Source organism: Rhea pennata, chromosome 2 (genome assembly GCF_028389875.1).
Source record: "Rhea pennata isolate bPtePen1 chromosome 2, bPtePen1.pri, whole genome shotgun sequence".
Classification (NCBI taxonomy): domain Eukaryota; kingdom Metazoa; phylum Chordata; class Aves; order Rheiformes; family Rheidae; genus Rhea; species Rhea pennata.
Genome location: NC_084664.1, coordinates 18514498 through 18526954, shown reverse-complemented (window position 1 = coordinate 18526954; position 12457 = coordinate 18514498). Strand labels below are relative to the sequence as shown.

Here is a 12457-nt window from a genome sequence, read left to right as displayed (position 1 = left end):
AACTGACAATTGCCAGAAGCAGATTTTATAGCTCTTGTTCATGGACAGCAGGTTTCAAAAGGAGCTTGTGCTAGAAAGCTTTCCACTGACTGTTATTCTTCTCCATCAGTTTAAAGGACAGATTGACAAAGAGGAATGAAATACACATCTAGAAATGACACAGCCACTATTCAAGCAACATAAGACTTCTCACTTTGTAAGAAGCATTGTATGATCCCAAGCTTCAACTACACCTATAGCAACAACAATTTTCTCCAGCTTTCAAGTGTAAAGACATCTTAGAAATTAGACATAAATAATCTGTTGCCATTTAAGATAACATATGCTCATAATGCCCTCAGACAAGTCTCAGGACTACTACAGCAACCAGATCATTTCAGTGCTGGGAGAACAGAATATGCTGCAGCTAGAAACACACCCACAGTATTTGAAGAGAGCCTTTCAGAGTCAAACACTTCCAAATCGGACATATTTTATCTAATGCAACTCTAACCCAGGAGTTTGCACTGCAAAAAGAACAGCTCTTCCCAGAGATTTAGAAATCTTGCAAGTCAGCCAGCATGTCAAAAGCCAAACAATCCCCAGACAGGTCTCCAAGGATCTTGCCAACATAAGTGTACTGATACATCATGGCCATGGAGGCTACATTGTATAAAAAATCCTTCAGGATTAGGCTCAACCCTGTTTTGTCAATACACATGTATTAGCACATGGGTACAGAACACTATTTCCCCCGACAGCACTACCTCTTCCCTACTGCTAAGAGATTCAAAGTTCTCCAAGTAAAGCTTTATTAAGCTTTGATCCTCATTGGCCTCACACTAACAAAAGGATCATCTTCCTAAACAAGGCAGACTTCTCATAAAGGAAAAGCCCAACTACATATATTTGAGAGGCCTCTTAAAGAGGTTTACTAGCAAAGAAAAACATCAGCGTCTCATTGCACACAGCATCCCCTTAGCTGTCTTCCGTTTTCTCTGTACCCTACTCTCATCACGATACCCCCAGGTGGTTACAGTCCTCCTCATAGCCAAGGGCTTGGTCTCAGCTCTGGGCTGTTAAAGATAAACTGAAAGTCTTGGTAGCTGCTGGTTTATGTGACGAACTATTATTCAAACCCATGGTACCAGAAACTACTTGTCTGAAAGACATCATGAAAGAAATAGCTGCATAATTTTAAATACAATTCAGTAAAATATGCAGTTAAATAACAGATTAATTAAAATAAACAGGCAAGGGAAAAGAGGTTTTCAGATGAGATCTAAAATGAGACTGAAAGTCAACAAGGCAGGTAGAGAGAGGAAGCCTCTTTTAGAGGCAGAAGCTATGATGAGAACCCTCTTGCATTAATGGAACAAAAGAGAAGGTTGACAGCATTTGGTGGCAGTAGAACAGCACAAATGAGACAATAGGTCTAGGAGATGGTCTGCAGCAAGCAGATAGGAGGCTTCAGCAAGGAGAAGAAAACCAGCAATTTCACACTGACATCACAAATCAGGAGAAGCACCTGGAAACAAAGAGAAGTGTTTTCATTTGTTTTATGTACATGAAAAGACAAGTCATGGCATGGCGTTCTGCAACTACTCAGACATTATTGCATTAGTCAGATGAAACTGCATGGACACTCTATTCTTGTCTATTTGTTTTCCCCTGATATTTTTACTTATCTTGCACTCCAGAAAATATAAAGTTGCTGCATGGAGACTACATTTCAAGTATAAAGTCCAATATGATGCTCAGCTGACAGTGGCTGTAGCAGAACAAGTATCAGTTGGCAGAGTCACTGACCCTATGATACAGAAAGGAGATCAGAGGATAAAACTGAAAATATGCAAATAGTGAAAGATTAGCTGGAGAGAGGTGGTGAAAAAAATCCACTTGCTTGATAGGTATAGCTTGGAAGAAATGTTATCTTGTGAAATACAGGCGTGAAAGAAGCCAGAAGAATCTCCACCTCAATTTTCTTACAAGGATACAAACAAAAATTGTTGTGGCTTTAGTAAACAAGCCATTTTTATTGGAACTATTTATAATATTAGACCACTCAATAAGAACATTACAGTCAACTCTGAGGATGTCAAATCAGCATTTGTTTATCAAGTTTCTCCTGCCCAAGTACTTAGAGGCCTCCCTGCTTTCTTACAAAAGTAATAGGACACAATATTTTACTCTGATCCGTCCCCAAGGTTTAAAATAAAATTAGAAAAAAAAAAATATAGATTCTCTTATCCATGAGTTCTTTACCTGTTCATCACTATAGTATTAGTCTTCTATAACAGCACATGAAGAAACACATTTGTTCTTCTGCTGGAGAAAGAGTATATATACTTGATTGTTTGGGGTTTTTTGGAGAGGGAGAAAAGAGACTGTTCCACAAATGTAAGTGCTATCTTAACCTAAGAGGTACATTAACACAAGATAAACATATTCTGCATGCAAAAAGAAAGTAAGCAGCAGCTCTTCATTCTTGGAGAATGAATTTCATCCTGGCCCTAAGAAAGCTGTATCGTAGGGCAAGAGATACAACCTTTACCGTTCTTAGCAAATGTTCCACCATGCCAGAAAATGCAAGATGCCGTCTATTTTCTGTAACAGTTACAAAGTGACTTCATTACAGGAGAGGCCCAAACTGCAATAAGTTTTGATTTTCAGATCCCATTCCAGTTTGCCAAATCAGCTGATCTAGATTCTCAGACAAGAATATTATTAAAAAATAAAGTCCTCTTGTAAACAATCTTTTTCAGATTAAAACTAGTTTGTTTTGTCAGATTAGACACCAAGAAGCTGTTATTGACTACCAACTTCAACTCATGTTCATACAGAATGTTGATTTTATAAGTTGCATATTGAAACGCTGTGGTTACATTTTGTTCCTAGTTGAACTCGTCTTGCAGGGGTTTTTTCCTCCTTTCTAAAGTATCTGTATCATAGTAACAAATCTACACTCTGTCAGGAAGCACTCTTACATTAACAGTTCCTGTTAACGGTATTAAGGATTTGCATAAGCAATGAGTAATGTTGTTTGAATAAAATCAGAAAGAGGTGGCATTTACATCTTTACTAACCTGGGGGGAGAGGGGTAAGAGAAGAGGGGAGAAAAAAGTATGTGCTCCCTCTAATACCAAGAGGGGAACTTTAAAGCTCTGCTTTCATTTGCTGTATGATAAATGGATTCCTCAAAGAGACCAACTGTTTTAAGTGCTGTATCTTTTATTTCACTGCCTGGCACTAAGCAGACAAAATACTTGGCTGAGCCCCTAAAGCACAGTCAGCAGAGCCTGCTGACAGGCTAAGGGTGAAGGAAAGTCACCTGCTCTGATGGGGAGCACACCGCAACCTGTTCTCCACAGCACAGAGGTCTCAGCCTCCAGGGGCCCTGTGCAAGTTTGGAGCTGCACAGGGGTGTTTCTGCAATCCACAGACTGTCTTGTCTGCAGCAGTTGCCAAACCAACAGGGCCAAGAAAAGGGAAGAACCGCAGTGAGGCACTATACTTATACAAATTCTGCAGTTATTTCCCTTTTTCTAGGGGTGGAGGGAAAGGGAGGATCCTTGTGACCAAGCCCACTCATCTCTGTCCCTGATGCCCAGACTGGCACGGAGCAGACAGGAAATTAAGTCAGGGGAATACCGTCCTCAGTAATACAAATACTAAGAGCAGGAATGCTGCACTTCGTAGTCAGCCTGCTTGGGTAATTTGGAACGAGTTTCAGCACTGAGTAACTGAGGACCCACAAGTCATTTCCAACTGAGTAACAACAAATAAAAACCACACCATGATCCTTTTGCCTAGAAGTTATTAATTAAGGACCCTCTCACCCCTCAAGGGGGCCCTGCTATATCCAAACTTTGCCTACACAGCTACTACCCTGCTGGTCTGCAGATAAACAAGATTTCAGTCATCAGAACTATCAAACACAGAGGGTTTTCATGAAGGAGAAAGGAGTGGTATCTTCTAGTGCCTCTGCCTGGACAGTGATACCCATGAGCATTTAAAGAGAGACAGTATTGTGAGCATTATATAACACCAGAATTTTACAGAACAACCTGAAAACTAGCATTTAAAGGTTCTATGAGAACAGATATGTAAAGCTTTTTAAAAGTACTTGGTACTAATGAGCTTAATGATAGTTTCAGATGCATGTTTTCCCAAAGGTTTCATTCCACTATCTCACCATATTTTTGAGAAAATGCAGTTGTTGCTATGCCACAGTACAACCAAGGCAATTTGAAATAAATAAATAAATAAATAAATGGGGGGGGGGAGAAGCTCAGAACAATTAGGTTCTGTTCCCAAATCTGACAGCACGTCCCCATACGACCTTTCACTAGTCAGTTATAAACTCCATGCCTCCATTTGCATTTCTGTAAAATGAAGACAGTTCAACATACTAAAAGATGTTGGGAAGCAGCACAAGTTTTTTGTTTCAGGGTTTGTTTTTCTACTGCTAAACTTACACTGGTAGCTCAGATACTAACAGCAGCTCAGCCCTCAGAGGCACAATGCTTCCTATTTGTTCGCAGGCTGCTCTTGTCTCCTTTACAGTGTGATCCTCTTACAAGTCATCCTAAATGCATAGCTTCTCTACTTACTACAAAAGTTGCTCACTGCAACAAGCTCCCCTAGATTTGGGAGGAACAAAATATTGGACACAACTCCCTCTTACACATCTCCCTCTCTTCACTCCAACAATTCCAAAAGCTGGGCCTAGCGAGCACAGCAAAGAGCAAGGATCATGCTTTAATATACATTGACAAGAAACCACCTGCAAACTTCTTCATTCATAGAATCACAGAATTGGTAAGGTTGGAAGGGACCTCTGGAGATCATCTAGTCCAACCTCCCTGCTCCAGCAGGGTCACCTAGAGCATGTTAGACAGGGTTGCATTCAGGCGGGCCTTGAAGATCTCCAGAAAAGGAGACTCCACCACCTCTCTGGGCAGCCTGTGCCAGTGCACCGTCACTCTCACAGTGAAGAAATTCCCCCTCACGTTCTGGTGGAACTTCCTGTGCTTCAGTTTCTGCCCATCACCTCTTGTCCTGTCACACGGGACAACTGAAAAGAGTTTGGCCCTGTCCCCATGACACCCTCCCTTCAGGTACTTAAGAGACATTGATAAGATCCCTCCTCAGTCTTCTCTTCCCCAGGCTACAATTCCAACACATTTGTAAAAGGAAAGGAGTGGCAACACTTCTGTGGAAGAAGCAGCATCCACGTGTAACAGCTTAATACAGTCCACTCTGCCTCTTCCAATTACAGTACACCGTGCCAACAATCATCTGCTGAAGTACTAATGGGAAATGGAGTTGTAAAAGCAGCTGACCTCTCACTAGCTTCTTAAACTGAATGCACAAAAAGAAATCAAATGAAACATTTCAAATTTGGACACGGAACTGCCATACTTTAAGATAAGCTTCCTGTATACGCCGTGTAATCAGCTGCCAATTCAGGGAAGTTGTACTATTGTCTTATTGCTGCTTTAGGGCTAAATATTTGGTTTATTTTCCAAAACACAGACAACTCAATGGCACAGAAGAAATACAAGTCTAAGCCATCAACTGAATCTGAAATGACCTTTTTTTTTAAAAAAAAAAAATACAGAACAACCAATGCCTTTCATATTGATGGCAAACTTCTGCTTAACCTACTTTAAAAAAAAAGTTCGAAGCATAAGCTAATGCCTTTCCTTAATAAAGGCAGAGTATGATTTATACCTATGAAGGACAGTAGATAGTATAACCACATTTTATCTGTTTGCTTTTAGTTCTGTAATTTTATAATACCAGAATATAATTTTGGTGATATGGAAAGTGGACTGGTTTAATTTGCTTTTTTCTGTAAAATGTTCCAAATAAAGCACTGAAATCAAAAATTCACTGTATTTACTCTCACAATACAAACTAATCTATCTATGGACATAAAAGCATGCAAGTTCTCACAGCACATAAAAGACTTACATTAGTGACAGTAGGCAGTTTATCCTTTTAAAGCTGGTCATTTCCTGAATTAAACGCTCTGAGTGAACTTCTCTGTACTAAACTAAGCTAAGCCATGTTCCATACTTCACGCAAATAGGTTGCGTGCCGCATCAGTTACCACCCCTCTAGAAAAAAAAACCCAAATTACTTTCTTTTCAATATATACTATCTGTTGTATGAGAGGTGCAGAATGTCGTAACTATCAAAGGGAGATTCTTCTGTCAGTACTTGAAAATTACATCAGGACTTGTGAAACTTCATATGCAGCATGCTCCTCAGCATCACACCATGAATTTTTCCATCAGCTGGAAAGACACTTTCAGTTTCCTATAGTAGTGGTCAAACTGGAGTCTGTTCCTGCTTTTGTCCGTTCTATTCAGAACAGCTTGTTTAGTTGACTGTTTAGTTTCCATATACCACCTGGAAGCTACAGGAAGAAATAACACCACCAGCAAACACAAATTTAAGCAATGCAGTGCTTACTTCCTTAAAACGTCTTTGACTCAATTTATTTTCCAAAACTGCTAATGCTACCCACTGGAGACCACCAAGATCACAATTTACACAAATGATTTGTATTCCGAGTTGTTCATTTAGAGAGTCTCACAGTCACATTAAAATCACATTTTAGCTAAAAAAAATTAGTAATGAATCTTCCCAAGTGGTCTAGATGCAAACGATGCATTTGTCTAGGCATAAACAAGATCACAGGAGAAGGCCAATTTAAATAGTAGGGCAGAGTTGTAAGCAGTGTTTGATAGAAGAGGCATCTCTGTGCTACACCAGGCACCCTAAGTTGTTCAAAAGAAAGTCACCAGCACAGTCACATTGGAAACACTGGTTTCCTACGTCACTTAACTCTTCATAAGCTTACTGTAAACAAATTTATTAAAAACTACAATTAATTCAATCCAGCCTGGAAACTCACTGGTGGATTTCTCTAGAAGTCACTATTTTCAACTGAAGAGTCACAACTGGAATTGTGAATATTGTAACTCTACATGTTACTTCTGTACTACTGCCGATAAAGTTTTCCTAGAGTTTGGGATACTGATGATAATGCAGTACCTCAGAAATTCTTCACGAGTACCTTCAGTTTTATGCTCTAGCACTTCAGATATCCTTTCACCATTCCACACTCCCCAAAAGCAGTAGCCACAGATTTTATTTGGGGACAAGAGGATTTGGGGAAAGGCATAAGGCCTTGGAAAGTATATTTGTATAGAACCTATGAAAAAGTTCCCGCTATTTCTAGTAGAAGATAATAATAGTGGGAAGAGGAGAGGTGGAACTATAAAGGCAGCCTACTTAAAAGCAAACGTCTACATTACTAAGACTGCAGAGTCATTCCAGTATTCTAAAGTGTCCTCTCCCCCCCCCCCCCCCCCGAAAAAAGAAAGAAAGAAGGAAAACGTAATTTCTCAGTGTTTTTTAAAAAATAAACTTATTTCCAGAGAGAAAACCATGCTGCCAGCTGAAGATTTAAGACTCAAAACCTGTTTTTCAAAACTGTTGAGAGTTTAAGTCTCTGATCTAAAAGAAAATAAGAATAATTTTCTACTCACCTGTACTCACTTTCTACTCACTAAGTTTCTATCCAGAAACATAATATTTTAAACATAAATGTAAATTAAGTACATTGTTATAGTTATCTATACATTTTTTTTCCTTTAGTCAAAGCCTAAATCCCCACAAACAGCATCACATCCTTTTATTGCTGTTTCTGCACTTCGGTTTCCCTTCTCTTTTTTTCTGTCTCCTTTTGTCCCTCCTCCCCCTAAAACTGCCACCATACTGTAATTTCCTTTTAGCACTGTAGATCTTAAGAAATAAATAAATAAACAAACAAGAAGACCAAACCACATAACTTACTTGCTCTGCTTCTCCCGGATTCTTTTTCCTTCCTATCAGATAAACCTTCTAGATAACAATGGTCTGGAGGGCAAATTGCGTTACTGCCTGGAATTCTAATTTATTTACCATTTGCCCTAGCAGAAACTGCTTCCCACTTTGCCAAGAACAGTGATTTTCAGCATGAAAGCTCAAATGCTCTTCTGTCATCTTTCATGAACATTTTAGCAAAAGGATGCTTACTGTCATGGAGGTGGGGGAAATTGTTGAGTTTTTTTTATTATTATATTTATTAAAGGAATCCATAAAAACATTGAAGATAAATTTTCTTGGAAAATCTGGGAAGACTATTAACTTCACCAGAATTACTCCCAGTAGTTGAAGTAAAATCAGCAAAAGTGATAGAGAAGAAAAAAATAAAAAATAAAAGACACAAGATTCATATCTTTTCAGATACAAAAATATAGTGTGAATACAGCAAAACCTTTTTGGAGGAAGAAAAGGAACTGAACAGCTTAGTATTCACATGAAAAGGAATTACATTTTTTGCTAAAGTGAACAAAGAATTCAAAAAAAACCTCTGTAATATCAAGAGTTTTGAGTAAAAAGTGTTACTACTATTATAAATTGTTAATACCAGCACACACAATAGTGAAACCTGTTCCATCCAGACATAATAACGCAGAGGTGACATGATAAGTTTTTGTACTGAGGAGCACACAGTCCTTCCCATACAAAGAGAGCAAGTTATCCAGACTCGGAGCTATCCAGAGAGGCCGGCCTGAGTCAGTCAAATGCTGTAAGATAAATTATGATGCATGTGGTGCTTCTGAACTATTTTAACTCTCACTTAAGATATAGATTCTCTTTTGAGAGATTTTTTTTTAAAAAAAATGCTCTCTGATACATTGACTATTAGTTGCCAGTTCAGTTATATTAAATACAAACAGTTCATGTTTTGTGTTGGTTAAGCCTCTTCCTCTTTCCTCCTTTCCCATCCCACACCACATACACTCCCAATCCTCATAACCCAGAATCCTGTGTCATATTGCCTAATCCTGCAGCGGCACCACCACAGCCACTGGAAGTCTAATCTGTTCAGGAGTCCAACTGGAGAGCAGATGGCATTGCACAAAGTGATGATTTAAAAAAAAACAAAAAAAAAAAAAAAAAAAAAAAAAAACTCCACCAGACATTTAGAAAAATAGCTTTTATCGATACATTTGCCATTTTCACCGAGTTGAGTTTGAACTGTGCACCATGCAAGTTAGGTATACATTCTTCAAAGCTGCTGCTTAACCTCTTGTTAGGAATTTTAGAACTTCAGCTTCCTTCCAAATAGGATAAACACAGCTGTACACAGATAAACCACACACTGTACCAATTCCATATCCAATTGACCTTGATATTGAGGTGAAAACAAGCTAGGGAAGAAAAAAAGAAAAAGAAAAAGAAAAAAAAACACACTCCTCACAAACAAACAGATGAGAACTAGCTTAAATATTTTTTGCTTATTTGAAAAAGAAAAGGTAAGTTTTTAGGGCCCTGAAGAAAATGATGTGACTGAAGATTCTCTGTAACTTTCTGACATAGGGAAAAAAAAAAGAAATCAGGAGACAGGTCACAACTTGTGCTGTAATTACTATACTCATGTATTTGTCATATTTCCCATGAGTAAAACCAAATGAACCTCGCCTCTTAGAAGCATTTATATCAGCAGCTTTTTTGGGGTGGAGCAAACAAGTCCAAAGAGTAAATACACATTAACTCTTATTGCCTCATATACCAAAATAAAAAGGGTCTTAAAAATACTGCTTTTTAATGCAGCTTCAAATCCAAATTATCAACATAAGCTCATGTTCCAAAAAAAAAAAATTAAAATAAAATAAAAAAGATTTCAGTACAACTCATTACAGTTATTACAGCTGGTTTTCAAGTTTGCTGTTCCATTATTAAGAACAGTAAGCTTACCAGCAACAACAGATGCCAAAGATTATACAACTGTAATAATATGAATTAAGTACTCATTATAGGTAGTCTAGTATTACATTCAACAAGTCAGCCTTACAAGCTGTCTAGTAAGTAGTGTAATTTAATTGCTTTTTCTTTCATTTCTTTTTTTCTAGAGCAAAAATGTTTAATTTGAGCATCCCTTGGTAGTTTTGCATCCACATCAGTACGCATACATATCCAGATTTACATCTCACCTTAAATGCTGCAAAGCTAAGCCACCAGGAAATGAAATAAATCAAAGTGCACTTAAAGTAGCTTCACAAAAATAGACTTAAGGCCAAGCAGCACTGGCAAGCTACAGTGAAAATAAATAAATAAAAACCTACACCGACTGCTGTAGACAAGCTGCAACCAATGGAGCCTCTTCCAGCAAGAGATACCCGGCCTAAAATTATTGTCATAGGATGCTGGAATCGCGAAGCCTCCCAGAGGCACCGATTGCCATTTTGAAACACCACATCGCGCTCGCGCACCAGCGCAGCCTCCTGCTCCCACGAGCCGCTCGCTCCTTCTGGCCGCCCCAGCCGGCGGCGGCGCAAGGCGATTCCCGCGGCCGCGGCCCGCGCCTCGCTGCGGGACTTCCAGGGCGCACCCCGCGGACGGGCCCGCCGCGCGCGACGCCCCCACGCGCGGACCCCGCGCGCCGAGGCGCGGCGCCGCCCGCCGCCTCAGCCCGCGCCCCGCGGCACCGGCCGCCCCCGAGGGAGCCGCGCCGCCGCGGGGCGAGCGGAAGCCCGAGACACCGGCCGGCTCTGACCCGGCCACGCGGGGCGGCTCGCGGCCCCGCTCCCCCCCCACCCAGGGAGGTCTCCGGGATGTGACTCATAATAAATAAATACACACACACACACAAAAAAAAAAAAAAAAAAAAAAAAAGAGGAGGGAGGGACACACCCTCCGAGCCGGACTGACATAATACCCCCCCACACACACACACCCCGGAGCGGGGGCGCGGAAAACCCGGTCATTTTGCGAGAAAAGTTAAAGGAAAAAGCAAATCCGGGGGAACGGCAGAGCGGCGGGCAGGGAGCCGCGGCGGGGGCGGGCAGGGAGCCGCCGCCGCCCCCCTCCCCCCGAGGCGGCCCCGGCCCCGGCCCCGGCCGCCGCCCGCCCCGGAGAGCCTCGCCAGCCCGCCCCGCCGCCAGCCTCCGCGCCGCGGAGCGGAGCGGAGCGCCGCGCGGGCGCTGCCCCGCCGCCCCTCACCTGGATGTAGTTGTTCTCGCAGTAGTCGGCGACCCGCGTGAGGTTCTGGTAGCTCTCGAGCAGAGCCCGCTTGCCAGACGGGATCTCCTCCTCTAGCAACATCTGCAACTCTGCCATTTTCCACCCCTCCGCATCGCTTCCTCCTCCGTTAAAGCGGCAGCGCCGAGCCCGCAGCCCGCCTGGTATTGTGGGATTCCGCCGCGCCTCGCTTCCGTGCGCCCTCGCTTTCCCCACCCATCCTCCCCCCTCGCGGAGAGGCGGGGGAAGCAGGAGGAGGGAAAAAAAAATAAATAAATAAGGGGGAAAAAAACCGCCGTGCAAAGGAAGCTGGGAAGCGTAGGCGCCGCTGCCCGCGCCGGGCGCCTGCGCCGCGGGGCGGCCGGGCCGCGGGGGCGCCCGGGGGCGGCCGCGGCCTGTGTCGCCGGCGTGGCCGCGGTGGGGCCGCGCCCGCCGGTGCCTCTCAGAGCCCCTCTGCAGCACCTCCTTCCCGCGGCGCCGTTCACGCACCGTCTCCCCCAGAGAACCAGGCCCAGCAGAGCCGCCCGGGCCGGGCCGGGCCGGGCCGGGCCGAGCGGGGCAGAGGGCCGTTCAGACCGCCCCACGTAGGCATAGCTAGTCCGGGGGGAACTCGGTTCACAGGCGGCCCTCCCACGCGGAGGGGAAAACGTTAAGTCTAAGCCGTGTTGGCTTGTTCTTTTTTCTTTACTTGAAAGCCTGTCCAGAAGTGACAATTCACAATTAGCATTTATCTAGTTTTGGTATCAAAAGGAGAACCTAAATACTTATCTGAGATGAACACTTTATTCGTGGCACTCTCTTGCCCTAGTTGTTAATCATTGTTCAGGCCTTTGTCCGATAGCTGTTGAAAAGATATGGTAGATAAGGGGTCAGTGACTCTTCAGTAAAATCTCTGCATTTTTTTTAAAAAAGTAAAATCCTGTTTTTATGTTTATACCAGAAAGGAGCCAATAATAGCAGGTGGCTTCTGTGCTGAGAAGTCCAAGCCTGTCTTCCAGTAAGTAGCATGCCCAAAAAGGAGCTGTTTTCTAGACGTATTATTTATGCCTTGGCTTTGCTTGCTTTCTGTACACACTTACAAACATAACTGGGGCCAGGCTTTGCATTTTAGTCATCGTCCCAGAGAAACCCACAGCAATGAAATGTCAATGTATTTGGGAACACTCTCAGACACATCCTAGTAAGAGCAGACTGCCTTAAATTACAACACAATCCTGTGGTATTCTGCACGTTAACCATCCACTGGCGTCCTTTCTGTGTAGTACTGAAAACCGTTCGGGGCACGATCCTTTGGCAAACCGGCTTACCTAAGTCAAGACGGAGGGAGGAAAAATCTATCTGCCTCCCCCTCAGAGGTCGGCAGACTCCAGCATCTCAGTCTAGAACCATGGAC

The 12457-nt window shown here is 42.6% G+C and overlaps 1 protein-coding gene across 6 annotated transcripts in view; it reads right to left on the bottom strand.

Annotated features, from left to right (window-relative positions):
* ABI1 (abl interactor 1) overlaps positions 1 to 11283 on the bottom strand; it is an 85442-nt gene extending 74159 nt beyond the window's left edge. For 3 of the 6 annotated variants that reach the window (XM_062569009.1, XM_062569007.1, XM_062569008.1), the window contains exon 1: positions 11047 to 11283. In XM_062569009.1, the coding sequence (XP_062424993.1) occupies positions 11047 to 11163 (117 nt within the window). In that variant the 5' untranslated portion in view covers positions 11164 to 11283. The remainder of the gene's footprint in view (positions 1 to 11046) is intronic. The other 3 variants (XM_062569010.1, XM_062569005.1, XM_062569006.1) reach the window with 1 other exon arrangement.
* Between the last annotated feature and the right edge of the window lie 1174 nt (positions 11284 to 12457).